Raw genomic sequence first — 24,751 nt, forward strand, 5'->3', positions numbered from 1 at the left:
ACTATTTATTCTGGAACACGTCTGCTTTGCTGTGTCCATCACCTTGGTTCAGTGAAGTATTTTTGTCCTAAGCCAGAACTCTGTGTGTTACACCGTATGTATTTGTGTGACTACATGAGGCTTGCTCACATAAGGAAGCATTATATACACAGAGAGTGATTCCAAAACAGGAAGCAAAAAGCACGCCAACGTTTTATAAGCAGAATCCTATTGCTAAAACATATCTGTCAGTATTTCTGCAACCAGAATTCTTCACTGATCACTTGAGAAAGGGAAAAAAAATCTTACAGGTCCTTCCCAGTGACAATAAGAGTGAAGTCCTTTACTAGCTAAAAATTTTGTAGAAGTGACATTCCCCATTAACCTTGCAATTCTCCTAAGAGTGATTCAACTTTCATACAGGCTCAATGACAAATTAGCATGTAATTCATATTTGAAATCTATTCTTCTACTGAGAAGGTGTGTACTCTTTGGTCTCCTATAAGTACAGCAAGCAGATACGCTTCCTCACTTTTACCCTCCGTCAGTTTCCCCAAATTTTATTTCCCTGCAAAGAAGTTCAGAGCATGCCTCTGGTGTACATCATGATTGTGCTAAGAGCAGCACTGCGAAAATGATCCTTCATGATGGACAGTGCAGCCTGAATGCTACATATGCAAACTTGCCAGTCCTGCTAATTGTGCTCTTCTGTCCTTCACTGACACTAAAAACAGCAGCAAAGGCATTGAACTCTTATGTGTATCTGGAAAGACTGTGCCAGACTGATTCATACTCTGTTAGTCATCCTGGCAAATGCTGAGGCTAGTCTCTTGGAAAATGAAAAGAAAGCAGAAATTAATTCTACAGGGTTTGGTCTAACTCAAAACAGGAACAACCAACTTCACAAATGGAGTACTGCAGAAGTGCATCGAGGCACACAGTGCAGGGGAACAACAGTAATACATACTCACTCCTTCACTGTATTGTATGGTCAAGATCCCAAATGAACCCGAGCCCAGAACATTAGGTTTCTTAATTCTATCCCAATATAACAATACGCATGTTTACGCTGTGTGATGTTACAGAGCATAACTGCATCCCCAGACAGTACGTGTGTACTTAAATCCATAGTTCTAGCTACACTTTTCTTCCCCTAAAGTCTGTATGTGTCACTGCCAGAGCTTTAGAGAATACTATTCCATAAATAGAGCAATGCTTCAAGCATAAAATAACGTTAATTGCCTACTTTGTTGGAGATTCAATCAGAAAAAGATAAATTTTAACGAACACTGATCTGAGAAGTTGTATTTACAGAGGGCCATTAGGCTTGCCAACTGACTTAGGACCAAGTATGCAGACAGCACTACTCTCAACTAAGAGAACCTTCTAGAAATCAAGCTTACCTGCCAGCCCTTGTCTGCTGTCCTGTAGTATGGATAATTTTTAGTTATGTGCGTATAGATTCCATTTAGTGTAAGCTGCTTATCAGGTGCCATTGTAATTGCTTGTACTATTAACTGTGCATAGGAGTAAGGTGGCTTAGAGTCGTCCTGCAGAAGAAAAATGAAGATTCTACATCAATAAAAATGTAGAAACACACACATTCCTCTATGAGCTAAGTTGCAGAACATTTAATGCCTTAAGCACTTCTGGACAACCAGAATATTCAAACAGAAAAACTAAGACAATTTTGCTCTTCTGTTTTGCAAATTGTAAGCTAACACTAAAAAACCTGGAGAAACAAACACCACTAAAGAATGCCTACAAACATACACACACACACACACACACACACACACACTCTCTCTGAAGGTGAGGGGTGAATGGGAGCATCAAAATAAACATCGCGTCTCACCACAAAGAACTAACAATTATTTTTGAAGTTTGAAATGCAGGGCTACGACTTAATGCATAAAACGTGGCTAACAAAATTTCAGAAGTATTGCATTCACTGAAAATATAATGTATGGGTTTTATTTCAAACAGTGCTTACCTTTGGGCTGTCTCCACCCGATGCCTCCTTGTCATTTTCTGACTGAGAGTTGTCAGCCATTAAATGTAGGTCAGATGGTATCACACGACTCATTTTGTACCCTGAAGAGCCTGCACCACGGGGGCTAGATGGGCAGGAATTTGCAGCACTGTTGAGCATAAAAAGAAGATCCTACTATTTTGTTATACAGTATATCACCACATTATATTTAATCAAAAAGCTCTTATTGCAGAAAAGCCCACTATCAGTGCTTCTAGACCACAGTTAAGGGTCTGTCAGTATTTCCATTATGAAACCTATTTTCCAAGCCCTTCTAACTCATCCATGAGCATTAAAATCACTGCAGGAAGAAACCTGTCAGATGAAGCTCAGGCTTTCCTCCTCAAAGGAAAAAGGATTAACTGATTTATTAGGTTGTACTGTATTCGTGTGAGATTTGCCTACACAGAAGTCCATTTTAACTACATAAGCAACCACACATTTTAAGACACTCATTTGAAACAAGAAACACATCTTGCCTGAGATCTCTGCCATATGCTTGTATTTTGTCTACTCAGAAAGATCTTCTTCTGTGCAGTATTTCTGCACATGAGAAAATACAAAAAGCAGCAAGGCAAAAAAAAAAAAAAATCTGATTCTCATTAAAATCTAAAGCTTTATTTTAAACATTTGCAAGCATGTTCATACACACACATACACACGTATATAAAAGTGATGAATGCTATGAACAGGAAGCATCAGCACTGACTTATCTGATTGCACTCTGTATTACATCAGCAGAGCAAATACAGTGCCAGAAAGCGAAAGTACCAATGAAAGGGAAGAAGTGACACCCTCTGACTCCTCACGTTTTGCTATCCATCACAGAAAAGCAGGGCTAAAATTGGAGCACCTTTCCTAAGGGCTGCTCTCCTGCCCTGTGAGCCCACACGAACTACAGCAGCATAAAAATGGTTTTACTTCTACAATTTTATTTTGCCAACAGGAAAGACAAAGTCACTGAGTGATGTCTGTCTCCTTCTCCAAATAAAACCGTAACTCTGGCAGCTCTCCATCAGGGCACGCACTTCTCAGCAACTGTAACTCATTTCAGCAGTCCCCAGCAGTTCCAACATTGAACTAAAAATTACAATAGTAAAGACTGGTGCAGCCTTATCTGCAAAGACGATCTCAGAAATCCAGCACAGCCATTTGTTACCTGCCAGCAATAGGCCATACAAGGAAGACTGGATTTCTGAAGCACTGCATGGAAGAATCCTTGATCAGAACTAAAATATCTAACTATTTTTATTATTATTATTTTAATATAGGTCACTGCTGTTCTGTGTTTTTACTCAGATCAACTGACAACATCCTTCCACTGAGCTCACTTCAGCATATATTGACAAAGCAACACATATGGGTACATACAAAGCAAGCTTACAAGTCCTGTCCAAAACTGGATGATTGGAAGAGAAACTGTCAAGCTCTGCTCTCAAAATAGACTCAAAACTGTCATCTTTTTTTTTCGGTAATAAAGTGTGCTCAACAGGTGCACAAAAGCCCTGAAGAGAATTGCAAAATTCATAGTGAGGCAAAGACTGTGGTGGTATACATGATATTATCTGCAATATTTATGAGTTGCTCTATCATTTCATAAGCAAAAAATATTTTCCTTGAATTTTAATCAGAAAGCAAACCTGTTACACAGACAAGTCGAAATCTCTCTCTACTTCCACCATCTGTATAGATCTCATTAAACACTACAACACTGAGATCAAGGTCTTGGTAAACATGAAGGAGGTCGATTATCCTTCATTCAAATCTCATTAACAGTAAGTACATTTTTAAAAACCAATCATTCATAGTCCATCACCCAAGTGAAGCCCACAAGAAGTATGGAGCATGTACATGGTTTTCAAAAGCATCTTTCAGTGACTTTAAGTGAAGTTTTTGCTCCAGCACTTTCTATCTAAACTAATTTTATCAGCTTTGAGGACAGCTGGTGTTTGTTTCATTATTTTGGCCCCAAATAAAGAGTCACATAATGATGACAATTATCAAATTAAGCAGCACAGTAAGTAAAAAACCCAAGTTAACCTCCCCTGCAGATGACCTCCCTACACTAAATTTCTCACATTGTATTTCAGTTTATGTGCTTTGTTTACTTTCAGTAATGATTGGTCAATAAAAAATCATCTTTCAGAATTAGAAATCAGTCTATTTTCCACCCTAACGATAACCAAAGTCTATAAAAACACCACCAAAGTCGCTTGGGAAGTAAGTAAAACATAGGTTTCTTTCCTGTAAGAATGTTAAACTCCAGAGCAAACTATTACACATCTAAGAAATTACATTTAAGCTTCACCAGAGAAGCAAAATACTGAAAGCAAATTAGAAAATGGTCTGAATTCTGTAACCACATCTCTTGCCCTGTATTCCATCTGCAGGGTTTAAATACCTGATAGTTCCTGTGGGAGAAGGGAGAGGGCTGATCAGGTGAGCCATGTTGTCTGGAATGTTTATCGTTAAGGGAGAGATCTGGGGTTGCACAGGCTTCACTGGGGACTCCGGGGCCTCCTGTTTTTCTCTCTTCTCATTGGACAGAGCAGTGAATGTTATCTTTATGTTTGTGCTGGGAAACCTGAAAGTACAGCTGAAAAATGAAAAACAAACACGTAAGTCACTTGTTTACACAGTGTAAGAGGTTTTTTTTGCATGATTTGCACATATCACCATATCCAGAAATACAAAGGTATGCTGCCTTGCACAATTACTTGTAACCACCTTCATTTTATTGATCACACAAAGATCAGCGCGACCAGAAACAGATCCACAAGTAAGCAAGTACAGAATTTAGAAAGATATAAGCAAAGGCAGTTATTTGTAACAAGAGCACTTCTTCTGTAGTCTCTGCATTTCCTGAGGTTCATCCCAACCTTGCAACTACCCCTAAAAAAGTATTATTTTGGTATATTTTGAAGACAAATGCTATGATGTCCTGATGTCGAACAACAGCTCCTGTAAAGGAGCAAGCAAGACAAGCAGAACTCATCAGGAGTATAGAGATAGGCAGATCTGAGGCTTAATCAGCTTCATGGACTGCTCCAGCTAAAAGATCTGCTCCATTTTCTCTTAATACACATATTAAATCCAACACCTATCAGTCCTAAGGCCATCATTTGCAGAGTGCATGGCTGCTGCACTGCCACGTTTAGGTGTGTTTCGGTAAAGCTGAATTTAAGAGCCAAGTTCAGTAAATTTCTCATTTACATAAATGACCAAATTCTGTACCCCTAAATTAAAAGACTGATTATAATCTGGCAGTAAATTAACAATGTGTGAGTTGTTGGAAAATGAAGTATAACTATTACACACGTGAACATTTTCCTTCTGTCCCCCCATCTCTCCATGCAGGTATTCAGAAATTAACCCAGTTACACAGAACAGCTTATTTATAACTTCTCAGAACTAAACAGACTGAGTTAACAAGAAACTTCATTTTCTCTCAACAAAAGGATCTACAAAGACTCCGTTCAAGGAACTTTGCTATCTCCTCTCTTTTAATTAAGCTGTCAGACTGCACTCAGCACTAAGCCCCCAAGTGTATTTACACACCCCTTCCAAACCATGAAGTTTGGAACTTTTAAATGCTGTATGACCTACTAACAAACCTTCACAATCGTTTTTTAAATGATTCTGTGTAGATCTGGTTTTAAAAGGATGGAAACCAGCATACTGGAACAGGTCTGAGGGATGCAGCTATGAACGCAAGCAGCACACTGTAAATAAATGGCATCACTGCTTTGAAGAAATTGTATTAAACGTGAAAACTATGTGAGAACAGGAAGGAAGGCTGAGCTGTACAGCAGCACTGAAAGCATCGATTTTCATACTCTTTGGGTTCTACTTCTTAAAGCATATCTATAAAGCAAAGAAAGCATTTGCCTTTTACTACACTTCTTGTGACGCACACATACGTTGCAGAGATTCTTTTTTCCCCTGCAGTTTACATTCAAGCATCAGGAAAAGAAGCGAGCAGTGATGCTGACCTCCCTTTTCTCTCTGCCTCACTTCTCAGTATGGACTCTGTCCGGATTTAACAGACGACCTATTTCTGAAACACGCTCCATGTGCTAAATCAGGAACAGAATCCATGCCAAAAAAATGCAGATGCACTTCAGCAAGAAAGTTGAGTGAACCAAATTCTGCTTTTTTAGTATCTCCAGCTCACTACCATGCTTTCCCTTATTTTCTGCCTGTACTGTTTTAGCAGCAACTAAGAGAGGTCTCAGCTGCTGTGCTAATAAAAATGAGATGCTGAGAAATACTGGCGACAAATGTCAATCGGATTTGGGAAAACAAAATAAAACCCAGGAGCTCTGACTAACCAAAGGTTAATCAGCAGTGCCATGCAAACGTGGAACTTACAGTCAGGAGCTGCAGTGAAACCCATTACTGCTGTAACACACAACACTTCTCACACTGAGCTTCACAGGGTGTTGTTCTTAAGGAAGACACAATGCACTCACAGATCACTGTTCTTCGAATGTAAACACCTGAATAGTGTATTATGAAAGACTGCATCTGTCAATTGATTCCTATTTTCAAGCAAGTTTTTTAAATATAAATATGTTTTAATAGCTGGAAGATAGCCCAAAAAGTGGTCTAAAAACTGCATTAACAGATTTTCTAAGCAATCTGCATCTATGCAAACATGTTGCACTGACTTTCCAAATCAAAATAAGGTGCATTTTCTAAGATGAGGAGAATCAAGTTGGTTTGGGCGTATGTTTTTTAATTATATAGCAAACCAAAGGAAGCACACACAGAGACCTGCTCAAACACACGGTGCCTAAAGCAAGCTGAACTCGATTTTAATCACTCTTTAAAAAGCAGACAGTATTTTCATGATGTGCTAGGATGGTTGCTATAGAAGAAACTGATCTATACATCCCACTTTTAAATGAATGAATGAATGAATGTAGCTGTATTGCAAACTGTCACTCTACCCCTCATCTACTCAACTAACTCCCACTATTCCTTCATAGGATGACACCATTCGGAGTAGGAAACCAAACGGAGCCACAACTGGTCCAACAGATCCTTTAAAAAACAAACCCTATGAAAGATGTGTGTTTGAAGAGCCGTGTGACGAAAAGCCCACATGGCAGGAATCAAAGTGATGACAACAAAAGCACCAATGATTTATCTGATATGCCACGGATGTGCCACCGTTACATATTTCACACAACTATTCATGGTAGCATATTTAAATATTTTTGTATTTTTATTACAAGAGTACTTACACTGTATTTCCTACAGAGTATCAGAAAGGAGGCCAGCCAGCCAGCCTGTGATCCAGCAACCAGCAGTGCAGGCATCACACCTGCAATGCCACTAATGGTCCTAATCACTGCTTCAGAAGTTCATTTTGGCTTAACTGCTGGAAAAGCTGAGATGGGAGAAAACAGATAAGCAGCCTCAAAACATTTCTAACTATTGGTAAGAAAACCATTACTATCTCTACAGCTCCCAGCAAAACTGACACCTGCTGACCCTGGCACTACTCCTACTGAATGAGTTTAGCAACTCTGTACATTGCCAGGTGTATTCTGAGAAGATGTTTAAATTCCACTTTTGTCACATCTCTAATACTTTCTCCTGTTCCTTTAGAAATGCTGTCTGCACTGCAGGAAAAGGTTAATTATACACCTGCAATTCTAACTACATTCTAATAGCATCTGATTGGAAACAAGGAAATGTCCTATCTCATCTGTGGAGCCAAAACGCAGAAGCAGGAATCCCATTTCCTCCCTGTATGCAAGTCCTGCAATGAAACTCAGTGTCCCAGGATCTTTTGAACTATTTCATTTTAATTGCCTTTTAAAAGCCAGATAGAAGCTGCTCTCTTACAGTTCTGTTATCAGCACCTCCAGATCCTACATTCAAATAAATTGGGAGTTCAACACCAGTAACTCCCTAAGCATGGTAGTTACACCACGGTAATTCGAGCTTTTTACACTGAAAATGCTACTGAACAGCAAGAACATCAAGGATCTCCCTGTTTTTTAAACACACCCAAAAAGAAAAAGATGAGAGGTTTCCAAACTCTTGTTAGTTTACTAACAGCCAAGGAAAGCTTCCCATTTTTACACTTAAACCCGGTTTCAGAGCCCGTCTTTTTGCTCATTTCTTATTTCAAATGCTTGAAGTGTCAAGCACAGGCGACAGGAGAGTTCATTTCCAGGAGAAACTGAGGTAATCAACAACACCTGTACCATCAAACAACTTCCCTCCAACTTAGGTTTTCTCTGCCCATACAGCACACTGAGATGATGCTATCCTACCTCCTTATCCTGCCCTGTATTGATCAGTAACCAAGGAAATGCAGAAATCACATTTCAATATACGTTCTCCTTTCCATGGAAGGGAGATTTATAACTTACCCCTCCCTAATTCTTCTTGCCTATGTTTCTTTTTTAAGACTCATCTCCTACCCAATCCCACTGCATCACTCCAGTAAAACCAATCTTCACCATCAACTGCTTTATTTACACCCTTGGAAGAAGACACACATGCTTTGAAGCTTAAGTCACCAGTGAGATACTACAACACACAATACCACGTGCACAATTGATTCCATTGTACTTCAGAAGGCAAAACCTGTTTTTTACATCATTCACATCAAACAGCCAAGAAATCAAGTTTGGAAGAGACCTCTGAAGGCCTCGAGTCCAATACCTCATTCACAGCAGGGCTAACTTCCAAGTGACATCAGTTTTCTCTGGGCCTTGTTTCATCAAATTGTGAAGCCTGCCATGTCTGTAGTTGGGCAATTCACTCCCATCATGAGCCACAATAACAAGGAATGGTTTCACAGAATCACAGCACAGCTGGGTTGGAAGAGACATCAAGGTTCATCACGTTCCAACCCTCCTGCCACAGGCACGTGGCTCCTCCAGCCTCTCAACTGCTTGTTCCCTGAGCACCTCAGCAGCCCTCCACTGCCCTCTTCAGTTGGTCTCTTTTGTTGGTGGTGGCTTTTGTACTGGAGGTCCGAAACTGGGTACATTCACTGCCCAGTACAAGGCTGGTCTTCATCATGACAACAAGGGTGCAGCTTGGAAATGCACACAACATCTTCCCCCACCAGGACCTTCACAGCCAGTTATTCCCAGGCTTCACACAGCCCAGATGCAGAATTTTACATTTACGTTTTCTGAACTTCCCAAGGTCCCCCGTCAGCCTTCAGTCCATCCATGTCCCTGTGAGTGCCAGCTCTGCCCTCCAGCTACTGACCGCTCCCCACAGCCTGGTGTTATCTGCAAACTGCTATAGGTGCTGTCCCATACCCCAGGCCAGTGATGAATAACAGCACTGACCCCAATTCTACCAGGTTGCAAAGCTACACAAGGGGATCGCCAGCTCAGTGCAGTTCTAAGTAACATCTGTAAATGAAATCCAAGACAGCAGCATACAAAAACTGGGCAGAAATCAAACATCCATGGGAACACAGCATTTGGAAATCAAAGCTGCTTCAGCCTGCTGCTAATGGGGAAATTTCAGCACACGAGAACACGGTCTGCAATTCCTTTTCTCCATTTGCCACTCCATTTATTGCTGACATCACAACAGAGTAATAGGTAATTAATTATGAATTAAACTAGAACTAACAATTATTTTTAACAGATTTTTAAATAAGCAAGGCTTAAAAGACGAGCCTTTACACATGCAGCTATACACACCATGGGGAAAAATAACACAAAAAGTGCAATCACAAATAAATCCAGCCTGTAAAGTCTGTGTGCTGTGGCTCTGTACCTTGGGAAAAGGTGCATCTCTCTGGAGGAGAGCTGAACTCTCACATCAAACCAACACATACAAAAGAGTGTAAGAAGAAACACAACTCCACCTCTTGGGGAAACCTGAAAGCAGTGACTTCTGCTAGCTTGGAAAGCAGCAATTCCATTACCAGGAGAAAGTGGCTGCTTCACTTAGCCCATACTTTTCCAGAAGAAACAATTACTTTTTCCTGTCTTTCAAACATGATACCAAAAGGTTTCTAACTGTTGAACCTCAAGCACACCAAATAAACACGCATTCTGGAAGTGAATTAAGAGTCTGGTCTGTTAAATTGAACTGGAAGTCATTACTGCAGTACTTCCAGAACAGAATTACCATCTATGCAAAATGTAAGTTATTATTACTAATGTGTGCTATCAGAAACAGCGCTGCACAACTTCTTGTAGTAAGGATTTCCTTGAGTACTGAAACACAAACAATGTGTTCGAGGTTTGTTTCACAAAGGATTTCCTCGAGTTCCTCAAAAAGAGATTCCTGTCATTTTTCTTCCAAAATAAGAAAAATGCTCAGAGTGCAGTTAATGTTGTAACAGGTACACTGAAAAGGGGTGATCCACTGTAATGCTCATCAGATTGTAATTATTTTCCTATTGTCCTGAACAGAGGAAGCTTTTTCACTGGCTCATTTTTTATACACAGAATCACTGAGGTTGGAAAGACCAACCTGAAGGCCACATCCACCCAGCACCCCACGCCTGGGACCACTCCAGCTGCTTGTCCATCCACGTGAGGTGTGCCTGTGTGCTCCCATCACAAATGTCACCTTTGTAACACTCTTCTAACCGGTCATAATAGAAAACAGCAGCATCCTATTTTCCCCACTGACTTTCAGGGGAAATGATCAGTTCTCAAACGTGAAGCAGAGGAACGTAAAGCACAAGTCCTCCACTGGCTTTTTAAAAGGGAAATTTTTAAGGTGTTTCTGTGTGCAGCTGACCACACCCTGCACAACAATGAGAAAAACTACTGCAGCAAGAACCCAGCATCACTTCCTACAAGCACATGTGCACTTTGTCTCAGCAGAGCTGCCTTCTCCTCCATACTCCATGATTTAAACTAAGCCCTGACTGGGTTCATTTACCATAAATGTACTTGCAATTATGTATGGTCATTACTAGACAGGACACTTCTAGAGGTTACTCAAAAAAGCAACTGTTGTTTAAAAAGTGGCAACTCTCTCCTCTGGAGAATGAATCACAGCCTCACGTGTGCTTCCTTTCATTCTCTGTGTCCTCTGCCATTGATTTCTGCTGACTAAAGATCAATAGCTGAAAAGCATGTCCTCTACAAACAGAAAACGTGAGGGCTCTGAAGCAATCTCAACCAGCAATGAGACGTTTTATTTTGAGCACTGATTTCCACAAGCATTCAAGCACTTCTTTCAGGCACGCCATCATTGCCCACACGATGCCACAAACCTGCATGAAAAACCACGCTGAGGAAAATGTCACTGATCCTTCCATCCACTCAGATGGCTGAACATTCACAAGCAAAAACCCATGCCTCATCAGAAGTGATAAAATATTGCTGCAGACTCATGCTAACTCAAGCCCACCAACATTATAGTGTTATCAAACTCTGAGTGAAAACAGGAAACATGATTAAATTGCTGACTCTCCAATAGGAGACCCAACTCACATACCTCCCCACTCATGCTCCAACAACTGCATAAGAAGTTTGAATATTTTTCTGGGAAGTAATTCCAGGAATGGTGTTAGCCTACTTTCAGAAGGGTCTGGAACAAGTCTGGCTGCAACAAAGCATCATCCTACAGCAAGACAGTATCCGCAGTGACAGGAGAGCATTCCTGAGCCACTGGCAGTGAACAGAGTAATGAGTAAACACTTCCTGGAAATGGCTTAATACTTCTCTCTTGCTTAGGAAGTTAACTTTGTGACAAATGATACAATTTTAATGCTATGTTCACAGCGATTTAAGAGTCAAGACTGAACAAATGCTGCTACTTAAGGCTGGTCCTCCACTCCCCTCCTGTGCTGTAAAACCAGACTTAATACAGCTGTTATTATAAATTGCAAATGTTCCTGCTTCAGCAGTCACACATTCCACTTCCTTTCCACACTAAACACACAAATAATGGAACTGATCAGTAGCAAAAGCACTTAGGTTATCCTACAGCTATGGAAATATGCTATGGTTAATAAATACATATCTCAAAATCACAAAACTCCACCGTGTTCTGCTTTCTTCTTACACCATAAAACACTTCAACCAGAGAGAGGGAAAAAAAAGAAAGCCAACAACCCAAACCCTCCAGAAATTCAATACAGTAGCCCTGCACAGGCTGCAGGAACTGAGAAAGAAATTGGCCTGCAGGCAAGAATGTAGGCAGCAGTTACTGTAGAAACCAAGCTCTTCACTGCTTTTCTCTGAGCAAAAGAAAGACACAAAAGAGCTGGAAAACAGCGATCGATGGGAAACAGCTTATAAAGCTGCTTGTCACATCTGCTGCAGGAAAACCAGACACTAATTCATTAAAACTGCTCATGTAATGCCTCTGGAATTTGAGGCTCCCCAGCCCGTGAAAACAAAAGAAACTCCGCCTATGGAAACACTGCATTTTCGGGTTATTTAGCATTTCTGCACACAAAAGCCCTGTGCACAGTCAGGTTGTGTGGTCTCTATCCCTAAATTTCATTTTAAACTGTAAAAACAAAATAGATCTGTCCAAAAGACTGCGTGCCTCTATCTCTGCCAAATTTCTAATGGCTATTTTGAGTCCCAGTAGAGCATACATAACTCTATAATACAATAGCTTCCTGTTTAAAAAAAAAAAAAAAAAACCAGAAACAAAACACTGGCAACACAGGAAAGTAAAAATCAATCCTCATTCCTTCTTCCTTCCAGATAGCTGCATTTAATAATGGTTTCCTATTACCAAATCTGCAAGTTCAAACTTTCACCACAGCAGTAAATACCACTCCGGAATTTTTCACAAGATTCACCATCAGAGCTGAGCTGAGGCAGACAAACCAAAGTCAACCCATGATCTGCAGGCAGCTCAGACAGCTGCAGCACTGCCTGCCATCTCACCTCAGCTCTGGGTACTTCTGGGCATGCTAAAGTTCACAGGGAAACACTGAAGTTATAATAATGTTGTTTGTTGCTAAATACAAACTATCAGCAAACCAGACAAAGCTGCTGAAAGCTCCACATCGAGCAGTGGGCATTTTACCATTCTTTACAATTAAAAAATTAAGGGAAAGTACAGTGAGCAAGTGCTGTCCTGATGTGTTTTGACGTAAGCATAATCATAAATAAAGCACTCATGACTCAGACATTTGTTACTGTAGCAACAAAAGACTTCATTCGTTACCTCATCACAGACCTGCACTGCATGCTGCAGAATGATGCCAGAACTCTTACCAAAAGAAAAGCTACTCAAGAGGCAAGGCTGCACAGAAAGGACTTCCTGAATCAAGTAAGCAAAGTTTGTTTTAGATGGGCTTTTCAAGATAGAGCTCTGCATCCAAGAGCAGAACAGTCTTTTATTTCACCTAGAAATCCATGACTAACTCAAGCCATTGAAAAAGTGACAAAAACTGCTTCCTACCAACTGCAGTTTTGAGTACACAGTGCTGCTTAATCTCCTCCTTAAATCTGCCAGCTTGGTCAAAGAACAGAATTTTTTTAGGCTCCTCTCAAAAACTGCAGGCATTAATTACACCTCACAGCCATGCGAAGATGTCTGAGAGCCACCCATACTCCGTTCCCTTCGGTGATGCTGGCAGGCTGGTTATCTCATTGGAAATCAATATTTTATATTGCATTCTGAGATCAGTTTTTTAACCACCTGCACCTTGCACAGTGTTTGCTCAAACCAGTTTTCGATTGTATTTTTATCTGCAATTCCTAAAACTTTGTCTGTGAAGGCACAGACCTTTTAGAAAAGTTGTTTGCATGAACTGCATACACACACTTTCCCTAATCACTTCTGTAGGCACTCCAGAACAAATCAAGACTCCAAAAGAGCCTGAAGATCACAAAGCAATGAAACTATTTGATCTACAACAGATTGTTTTGGAAAATATTCCTCAAGAAGCATTTCTCCTCAGCTATTCCTTTCAGATCATGCCAAGTTTTCAAATGGTGGGATGCTTTAAGGGGCAGCAAGAAAGTGCAGAAGGATAACATCCAGTAAGAATAACAGTCGTGATTTAAGGAGTCAGACAGTCACACAAGTGGAAATCTGTCCAGGAATAAAAAGAACACGCTAAGCAAAAATCTGTGTCAGAACATATGTTAACTACTGCCACTGTTCTGATAAACAACATACAGTACAGAGAACGAAAGTCTGAAACACCCAAACGTGAAGCACGGGATTATTTTCTCCAAATGAAAACCTGGAGCTGTGCTAGTGACTTACAGCAAATGAAAAGGAACCAACACTTAATGGTGCACATCCCACAGAAGGGAGAAGTCTGAAATTGTTTGGAGAAATCAGGCTCAGGGATGTCTATTATTCACTGAACATAAAGGGAGCTGAAGTGTAGACAGACACACACACACACACACATGCAGTTAAGCAAAAATAAACCACCTCCCAACAACATCCAGTAAAGTAATGAAAAACACAGGCCAAGACTGGCAGAGCAGAAGCACAAACCAGGCTCTCATGAATAAGCACTTATCTCAGGAGATGGATTCGTGGCATTCAGCAATGCAGCAGCTCAGCACTGTCACACAGGAAAGCTCTTGCCTGCCTTGCACCAGTTTTTCTCCCAGGCACAATTCCTCCTTGTACAGGGTGCTCGCTGCTAGGAGCTGCTGCTATCTGCAGTTCAGCTATTAATCCAGTGGAAAATGACCCTAGCCAAAATCTGCACGCTTTCTGATGTTTTAGTAAATCCAACTCAGCTCACAGTCTAATTTTTCTTCAAAGGTAAAGAAATCTGTCACAACAGCTTCATTTAAAAGCTGTACTGTACTTACTACATGAAACAACATTCTGAAATTGTTTCAACCACACTCTTTGAGAAGTTCAAACTTCAACTATCTAATGCCAAAAAATAAACCTCCAGCAGCCACTAGTCATAAAGGGAAGTAAAGGTTAGCAAGCAAGAGTGCATGCTCCATGATTTTCAACAGAACTGAAGATATATTTGCTTGGGACCTTTTAGCTTCATCAGCACTGTCAGTATTTGGACTGTAGACACTGTTAACAGTGTGGACTACTTCACTTAAGCATTTCTCATAGGAGTATTTATACTGCTACAAAAACATACGTGACCTAGAAACTACAGCAGGAATACAAGTTGCTGGAGTGATAATAGTTGCATACAATCTTTTAGTAAAAAAAATAATTATTTTTATGTTCCCATATATACTACTTTCAAAGTTTCAATCACAACTGTATAAACACATTGCTCTTCATTTCTGTAATACTTTTCATTACAAAACCATGGAGCACTAAACAGAAATTAACATTATCACATTGGACTCAGTGTTCTCTGCAGTCCTATGGCACACCAAAGTTTAGGGATGGTACCATTCCCACCAGAATTGCCTATGCAAGGAAACACTACAGAACAGCCAGGGAAGGCAGGGAACCAGGGGAGGGAGGGAACTGTGGTGTTTGCACTGCAGAAACGAAGCAAGCCATTTCAAAATGCATGGAGTCAATTTGAAAAGGAGAGGCACAGCTCCTGATAATAAGTGCTAGAAAAAGAGCCCTGAAATTTCATCATCCCCTCTGTCTCCGCCCACGAAGCATTGTATCATTCTTCAAAAACAGATTAAACAGATTTGTGACTTGGCCAAGTCATTTTGGCAAGCGTGCAGCAGAGCTGGGAACAGAACGTGTTTTTCCCCAGACCCTATCCTTGTTGAAACCACTGGATCATCCCTTCATTTTAATTCTTCCTTCTCCTACAACTACTTGAAGAGGAAGAATCAGGTGACAAGCTCACAACTTTAAAACAGGGATTATTTACCTAAATAAGTCTGAGCTACTGCAGTTGGAGGTTGTTGCACACAAATATCTGATTAAGAAACAAAAAAGGAAGTAGCTGTGAGGTCTACATGGCAAACACCAACACATGCACACAGCAAGTTATGCATACATACCATGACCTCTGAAACACAGCTAAGGGGGTTTATTTTCACAAGCCCTTTAGGATTACGCCACAAGGGTCTGACAATAAAGCTACACACTGTAATTAAAATTTGTAGTTAAAATCTTCAGTTTCTTCAGTACATAAGTTATACAAGATTTCATTTCTTCTGTATTTATTAGAAAACTTTTTTTTCCCCATTATCAAATAGGAAAAAACGCAGTATCTGTAGTCACTTAAAATCAAATCAAATAAAGAAACCTTGAATACTGAAAAATATTGGGGGAAAAAGGACTCTTCGTTTCTGCTGTCCTTTCCATAAGGTTTAGTAGTAATCAAGATTTCCCCACTCTTGATCATGAATAGCTTTCATGCTATTAAAATTGTGACTGATTTGTGTTTGCACTTGAACCAGTGCAGAAGATCCTGCAGCAGTCCCAGCAATGCACAGCTGGAGATGCTGAGAAAAAACAGAACACAAAGCTTAAAAAGAGACCAGCAGAAGCCAGTAATCAAATACCTGTCTGAAGTTATTTCTGCACTGAAGTGCAAAATGAGGATCGTCAGTCATACCAACACTTTGGAAACTACCAACAATAGTACAAGCACAACTCCATTGCTTTTCCTGTCCATCTGCAGTGTCCACAGTGAACATCATTTGCTTTCTTTTTTCTTCTTCTCAAGTGACCGATGCCACCTGTGAGCAGATCTTTTACCACAAACTTTTACTACTAATCGGGGAGGTTGCATTCCCCAAAATCTCACAAAATGCCTGCACGGATGCAATGCTTTTACATGTACATTTAAGTTTTGTTTACTGTTTCTCACCAATACTCTCCAGACTGCAGCTTGGGTCAGCACTCACTCACATGGTTTGGACCAGACCCTGCAGCACAAAGCTGATGCAACTAAAGTAGTCTGTGTATCTGAGCTCTCATCAAAAATGGCTTTAAATATCAGATCAGGCCTTAGCACTGTTTACCTAAAGAACAATGACAAGTGATGAGGGGGAAAAGATTTCCATTTAACAAATATTAAATTTTATGGTAAATAATTTACACAAAGAACAGGTGTTGAAGCTAAATAATTATTACAGGCCAAGTCCCAATAGCTTAAGGACATTTTATCTCTCAACTTTAAGATGAAAATAATCAGACTGATGTCTGTGGTTTTGATAGCACTAGCATAGAAGACACCAAAGATTGTGTCCTGAAAGAACTGACACAAAACAGTGGTGATGGCCAGAATGTCCATAGCAGCAAGTTTTAGAAATAAAGAACCAATAGCAACTGCAGGAAAGAAAAAAGAAACAAATGCTTAATGCTGACTGGGTTAAGAAAAAAAAAAGCTCTCAAGAATAAACAGCTTATAACAACCAAAACAATTCATGGAACACACTGAAGAGGGGGCATGTGCTGGTCATATGTTCAGCGTATGTTATTGGCACCATTCATCGGCATGTTCCATGCGGTAATAGCTTAAATATTTACATTTGAACTGTGCTGCCTTCAGGGATGACATGATCTGGGCAGCCCTGATGAAACACACACCACCTAAAATGAATACAAGCTAATTTTGGCTTGCAAGTTACCTCTCCATACTTCAAACAATGCTTTGCTTGGCACTAACTTGTTTGAAGAGCTTATACTGAATACAACTAGTGGCAGCGGCGAAGCAACTTTAAAACCAGCAGGCTGGGTTTATGTAACATTATATAAAACACTTATTGTAGTATCTGTGATTTTTAGATACAACTTCCTGCTCAGATCCATGTACAGATTGCATGCGCCTGCACTCGAACTTCAGAACAGCACCATCCTTTGATGTTGTGTGTGATTTCTCTATGCATTCACTGCCTCAAACACAGCAGTTCATAACACGATGCAGTCCATTGCCCAGATGACAACTATATGCAACGCTGTAGATTCAAGACCCTGTAACAGAGTGAGTGGGAAAAAAATCAAAACAGAACGCAAAAACCAAGAATAAAAAGAATTCTGTCAGAGTTCAAACACACAACTTCAAATAACTGCTTTCTGCAACAGTCAGCCTTGGCTCCCTGCTCTGCAATCATTTCCATCTCTGTGAAAGTTGTAACAATAAAGGTGTTCCTGGTGCTGACACAGAGCTATTTTAAGAAGGGATCACCACCTCACTACTGTATGCTAATTCCTGACTGCATCAACCCTTTCTGCATTCAAACCAGTGGCTATGATTAGATCTATTTACTTCCTTTTACATATCCATCCTACAGTACTTGAACTTTAAGTCCCCTAGAGCTATTTCTCTTTCCTTTGTATTTTTGTATTAAATCATTACCTGCACAAGTCAAATCCTGTCTCCATTTAGAACACCTTTAAGAGGGTTATTCTAATGACTTAGAGATGGTGTGAACCACCACAACTACTACCTACAGACCTCTCCTACTTAAAGTCTCCTTCACTCAGTGAAGAAAGTCAGCAGCCCAACCTCTTGCTCACTCTGTATCAGACATGGACAGAATGATCCCAGTCAACAATTTATTTACCAAATGCATAAGGCAGTCAAATATATTCTCTTCTCTAAAACCCTTGGGAAAAGCTTGAACAAGCAGGTACCGCAAAGATAAAACAGTCGTAAGCAGGGCAAAATTGAATTAGTGTAACACATCCACAGCAACCAGCATTTCCTTCATCAGAGTCCAGGGATCTCCAAGCTGAAATGCAACATCACTGCAACATCACTGCAACACCCAGCCCCTGCAGCTTCTCTAGATCTATCTGAAAGTAATTAACCCTAAACCACTCAGATCTTCATGATAACAAATTTGAGAGCAAGAAAATCATCTTCCTCCATTAATATCAAGTGTTCTTTCAAAAAGGAAACAAAAAACACGCTGAGAACAGTTTACCTTGGAGATAAGGCAGACAAACTATCAGAGCCATGTCAATGCAAGGGACCTGGAATTGGAGCAGCTGCACTGACAATCACCAAACGCACATCCCTTGCCTTATCAAGTTGTCATCTTCCCCCAAAGATCCTCTGGCAACACACTGCTACATTGCCATCTCCCATTAATTTCTCTAACTGGAGTCTTCTTCTTAGTTTCAGAAACTAGAAAAGCCTAATTCTTAAAATAAACATTTCTGATCAAAGCACCAAATGTGATTCCTCAGAAACTCAGTCTCTTCTCCCTTTCCCCTCTGCTGCTGTTTCTCCAAGCAGTCAAACTCACACTGCCCTATAGCTATGGTTGTTTTGTACTCCACATAACCATGTTTTTAACTTTTTCAGATGAACTTGAAGTACTTTTTATGGCCCACCTCTCAGCTACATCACAGCTAATACAAACATGCACACACAAATGACTAAGAGAACTTCAGACCACTAAACTCAAATTACAAAAAATACATTTATTTAATCTTTCCAACCGATGGCTGAATTACAGTCATATTTCTGTTATTCAACATGGTCTGCACACTGTTTTGTTCTTCTTTTTTTTTTTTTTTTTAAAGACTTATAAACACCAATGTTGGTTATAACCTTAGATAATAGCTAATAATCTCCCATAAGAATCTTGGGTACTTACTAGCCCACAGCAGAACAAACTTATTTATAGCTAAGTAGCAGGCTGGGGTTAGTGATCTCTTCCAAGCTTGACAGATTTCCAACCTCAGAATAACCACGCCATAAAACAAGCAGGGTTATTTCACTACTGACAGAAAAGTAAACATTTGTGTACTAGGGTGTGCTTGCAGATGATTGCTCTGGCTGCCTGCACTGCAGCAGACAGTAAAAGCTATTCATAACAGGCCAAAACTCACGGAGGAAATTTAAAATTCTGAAAAGAATTTATAATCAAGATTTAACTCACACCTTTAAACACTGAGACAGGTGGGAGGATCTGAAATCTCCCTACTGTGAATGACTCTTCCCATTTCATCTTCAGACAAGTTCCCTGAACGTTTAATAACTGCCAAATTTTTCTCTCTGAAACAGGTACAATTACCTACATCCTAATGTACAGTGAAGGATAACAGACCAGGAAAAAACAATACTTAAACCCAGAGAAGGAGACAGCAATCAGAAGAGCTACTAAAATCAGTTGAGAAAAAATATCTAACAGAATTATGGTAAAATCTGCCTTATAATGAAGAAAGTTTACTCACAAAAATCTCAGATGTAAACTGAATTGGATTTTCAAACACATCATAGAATCACAGAATTACAAGGTTAGAAACGATCTGCAAGATCATCTAGTCCAACTGTCCTCCCAAATAAGACATGTTAGAAATGAAATACTTCCAGAAAAGCCTGTTCTGTTGTCAGCTTGCTGCCCACTGTTTCATCTCACCCCACTCCTCTGCTTACCCACTCACTAGAATTTCCACAGTCACTGTGCATATTCTGCTCATGCAACAGCACTCCTCAGAGGCCAGCAGTCCTTCAGGAGAGAGGAAAAAAAAGATGAGGGATGCAGCTAGTCAAGAACGAAGTGATGAAACAAGCAAGAAATTATTACACATCTTTGTAGTGCTTACTGTAGGTTATTTTGTCTTGCTAGAGCTCACAAGGCATTTGAGCACTGTTAGACAGCTCTGGAATGTGCTGATAAAACAGACTAGTTGCATTTCTCAGCTTTATGGGCAGACCAATACAAGAAAAACATTTTAAAAACAAAGGCTTGAGTTTCAATTCAAAGGAATAAACAACTGAAAATTCTACTGTGGTTTTTACCTATTGCATCTCTTTCCTGTGTTGCTAAATGTGCCAGCCATCTGAACATTTCAACTGACATACTCACTGTGGTTCCCAGCTCCAAAAACATTTGCAGCAATTAGCAATATCTAGAAAGCTACATGAATAATATGATCATCAACCACAAACTGTGGAGCCCACCCTGAACTTGGAATTCATTACTGCATTCATTTTGGCACTCATATTCATAGCAAAGGGGAACCACCTTAACCTAAGGATGTACCTTCAGCTCGGTGATGCAGCTACAAACATGCTGCCAGGAAAAAGGCTGTGCTCCTACTCCTGATAGTATTGCTGGAAGTTGGACTCTACCAGGACGAATTTCATCATTCTGGGAGAATTCTATTACCCAATCTAGTCATTTTAATAGTTACTTAAGAATAGATAGCAAACTCTTCAAAGCAATGTTTTCCTATCACTTGAGCAGCAGAACAGTTCACTGCCTGGCTTGCAGGCCCCAAACATCACTAAGAAAGTAAATACGTTTAGTAAAATGGAAGGGCAGATGAGACCTAAGCTATTAACCTCCTAATAGCCTATAACAGAGCATCCTCTCACCACATGCACTAGAAAGGACCTCAGCTGGTGACCACCCCAAAATAAGGGAGTCAACCAAGGACCATGTAAAGCAGCTCAGACAGAATACCTACTAGCAGAGCCCAACTGCCACACCCACAACATTCACACCATCTAAGGAAATAACTTGCTTCCTTTAACGTGACTTTGCTCAATGTTATTCAATGCTTAGATCTGTGCAAGCTATAAACAGAATTCTGATTGATGATAATTTATGTAATTCACTCCTAATTTTTGTCAGCACCCAAGCCCAAGGAATACTGCAGAGATGATGATTTTAAATGCATGGAATGAGGATGCTGGCCTCTGATGTGAAATGATCCACAGCCAAGGAGCTCATGCCCTTTTTTCTCTAGTGCTTTTCTCCATGTATGCACATTTATGCAGAGAGTGAAAAAGGGCAGGAAAGCATGTATTAGCCAAAGCACTAACAACCGAGTCAGTTCAGCATCCAGTCAACTTAAGATTCACTTCTTCATTTTTGACTTAAAACAGTTTCTCACAAGAGATTCCTTCATCTTCTCTTACACTGCTTTGGCTTTTCCTTTCCATTTTTATTTCAAAAGCATAATGGCCCTTAAGACTGCAATTCCTTAATGGATGATTCCACAAGGCACAGCAGCTGACCTCTGCCAGAAGTCTGTGCAAGCTGACCACATACTCCATGCCAGCTCCACTGCTTGACCTTTCCATCAGCCACTTCAATGCAAGACAAAACCACCAAAAAAGCAGACATCAGTAGCTCATGGAATATCTGATGGCTTCCAAAGCTAGCACATCCTGCCGTTGGGAGCACTGCAGTAAGCGAGACCTTCCATTTCCACGCTTTCAGCAAGTGACATGGATTAGCTCAGATGCTCATGAAAGCACAGCCTGTCTTTCTAAAAAGTGACACCCTAGATTCTTCTGAATCACATCAGCCAAACCAAATATCAATGCCAGAGCCCCATATCTATAATGATAAAAACAATACTACCTCTCAGAGCTCAAACCTCAGATGATCTTCAACTCTGTCCAATCTTTTTTCAGGCCTCCCTGCAAACTCTTCCAGTTCTTTCCACGTAACAACTCCAAACCCCATGAAGATCCTGTCCATGCCTTAAAGCAGATCACATTGGTCTAATAACCTCATCTTTCCCCTGCAGTATTTGACTTCTCTTTCATTTTTATAAACCATACATTGCACGATGCTACAATCACCCTCTCTACCACTTGTACATAATTTTTTGCCTAAACAATATTTGTTATGGTTCAAATTTGAAATCACCCTCACACAGAGCTCTGCATGAGTACATTCACCCTTCCCTTGGCAAAGGTTTACACTTTTTCATTCCTGTCTCCCCCAGTGCTACACTACCCTTCCTCATCTGCCTAGAAACACTGGTAAAACGTCCCAAAGAGGGAAATTCTTTTCTTTAAGAGACAGCCTCCATCATTCTTACTTTCCAACTACTTTCCATGTGTGCTTACCACCCTTACATTGTAATCAATGTGCCATCTAAGTTAAGGAGTAAAACTTACACATCTATGTTTTGTCTACCCAAATTATATTCTGACTAGAATATCAAAATATCCTCACAGCACAACATAAATTGTCACGTTTTTCCACGTGTGGAGGTTTATGTTGTATTCATTTAAGTCACAAGTCAGGTGCAAGTCTTTGAAGTCCTTAAATTAATTATCAGTCTTAAACAAAACAGGTAATTATGTGTTTGTACCTTCATAAATCAAACTTCTACCATAGGCATGGTACAGCAACATCCTGTGCACCAAGGCCCACAGTGGACACTAATATTTCAGGTGCATTCTTTTTTGAGGCACTGTATGTTTCAATGAAAGCTAAATTACTTTTTTTTCCCAGACCAGTGGTGGTCTGAATGTGTCATTCCTCTTCTAAAACTCCAGCATTTTTTTTATCAAATGATCTGGGTTGGGGTGCTTTTTTTGGTTTGTTTTGCTTTTTAAACAAACACACAAACACAAGTAATTTTGAAAATGCAATTTTAGAAATGACAACATCCAACAAACCTCTGTGCCTAATGGTGAGTTGAAGTTCAAAGCAGCACAAAGACTCTCATGCTGCAGATGGGGATATGTGCCATGCCATCCCCATTTCAGAGGTTCCAAAAAGAAGGAAATGGTTGAACAACTTACCTGCTGCCTTATTGCAACATCGGTAAAAATCAGAATTGAAAAGTAACTTCTATCAACATGTTAGTTCATTCGTATCAGCTCTGCACCAAAACGACACATTCACCTTGGGAGCTTTAAGTGATCTGAAATACTGAATTTAATGTCAACAGGAGGTATAAACACTTTGTCTAGTACTCACTAACCTGACTCACCAACATGAGCCTTACACCCCATCAGCTCCAAAGCTTTAGGGAGAAAACTCTTCAGAGAATCACTGGGCATTAAACTACCTTTCAAACTACCTCAGTTATAATCCAACATGAAGACTCAGATGATAATAAACAAAAGCATAAAAATCATTTGCATGCAAGAATTCTGCTAGCAAGTGTAAACAAATGCCCAGCCAGATATCAGATGCTTTAGAAGGAAGTTTAATTTAAATAAATAAATCAAGCATGGACTTCGCGTTAAAACAATTTTTAAAAGTATGGAAGACTGTTAGAATAGGATCTGCAGAAGTAGTGACTGAATAGCTATGAAGATTCACCTGTAGCTCCTATAGCCCCATGCCATCAAATTGCATTCAGCCATACCTACAGTGCACCTGATAACCAGGTCTGACTACAGCAAGGTCATTTTTGGTTCTGGGTCTTTTTGTTTTCTTGTTTATTTTGTCTAAAGCAGCTTTTCCAAAAAGGTTCTCATCAGAGGAAGAGGGTGAAATGGAGATGCAACCATTCCTCTAAGCTGCCTTCCAACACTTCTAAAAATATGTGCTGAGTTCAAACCTTGACACTTCAGTTTATGGCCTCTGGGGTTTCATCCTGTGCTTCATCCATTAGCAAACCTTTCAGTCGTCTAATTCCTCCCCATAAAAGTGTATGTACTGCACCATCTTGTGCTCCTTTTGGATAAGACAAACATACTGAACTCCTTACAATCCTCACTGTTTGGTATTTCCTCCAGCCTTCAATTCCTATCTGCAGTGAGCTCCCTAAAACATTGCAATTTCCCAAGATTCTTTAATATAAATTTTGATTCCAGAACCGTACGAAGTTCCGGCATCAATCAGTGCTCTACAACCGAGTTCTTCTATTTCTACAGAGTCATCACATCACTCTGCTTTGACACATGATATCTCACGTTACACATCTAACAATTTGTCTTCAGTCACCACTTCCAAAGCAGACTACCAACACTTTTCAGATCAGTTTCCCACCCTGAAATCCGGCCTGCAAACCCTTTGAACCCTTTGCTTTTTCTTTTTTGAGTGGATTGACCAAGTCCTTTTTTTTTTTTTGTCCTCATTATTTGTGATTTACGAACAGTGGTACCATCTGTAAATATTTATCTGCTGTTGATTTTCCCTCAGATCTCCAAAGAAAGTACGAAGTAGAAACATCAAATAGTAATCCAGT

At 40.1% G+C, this 24,751-nt stretch overlaps 1 protein-coding gene across 2 annotated transcripts in view; it reads right to left on the reverse strand.

Annotated features, from left to right (window-relative positions):
- The window catches only part of FOXK2 (forkhead box K2), a 39,958-nt gene that overhangs the window by 6,572 nt on the left and 8,635 nt on the right, over nucleotides 1–24,751 (reverse strand). The window contains exons 1-4 of one of the 2 annotated variants that reach the window (XM_090121690.1): nucleotides 20,238–23,558; nucleotides 4,413–4,607; nucleotides 1,973–2,120; nucleotides 1,383–1,529 (exon numbers count right to left, since the gene is read on the reverse strand). In XM_090121690.1, the coding sequence (XP_089977816.1) occupies nucleotides 1,383–1,529; nucleotides 1,973–2,120; nucleotides 4,413–4,607; nucleotides 20,238–20,281 (534 nt within the window). In that variant the 5' untranslated portion in view covers nucleotides 20,282–23,558. Of the gene's footprint in view, nucleotides 1–1,382; nucleotides 1,530–1,972; nucleotides 2,121–4,412; nucleotides 4,608–20,237; nucleotides 23,559–24,751 lie in introns of those variants that run through there. The other variant, XM_031599164.2, reaches the window with a different exon arrangement.

This window comes from Phasianus colchicus, chromosome 20, assembly GCF_987193195.1.
Source record: "Phasianus colchicus chromosome 20, bPhaCol1.hap1.1, whole genome shotgun sequence".
Classification (NCBI taxonomy): domain Eukaryota; kingdom Metazoa; phylum Chordata; class Aves; order Galliformes; family Phasianidae; genus Phasianus; species Phasianus colchicus.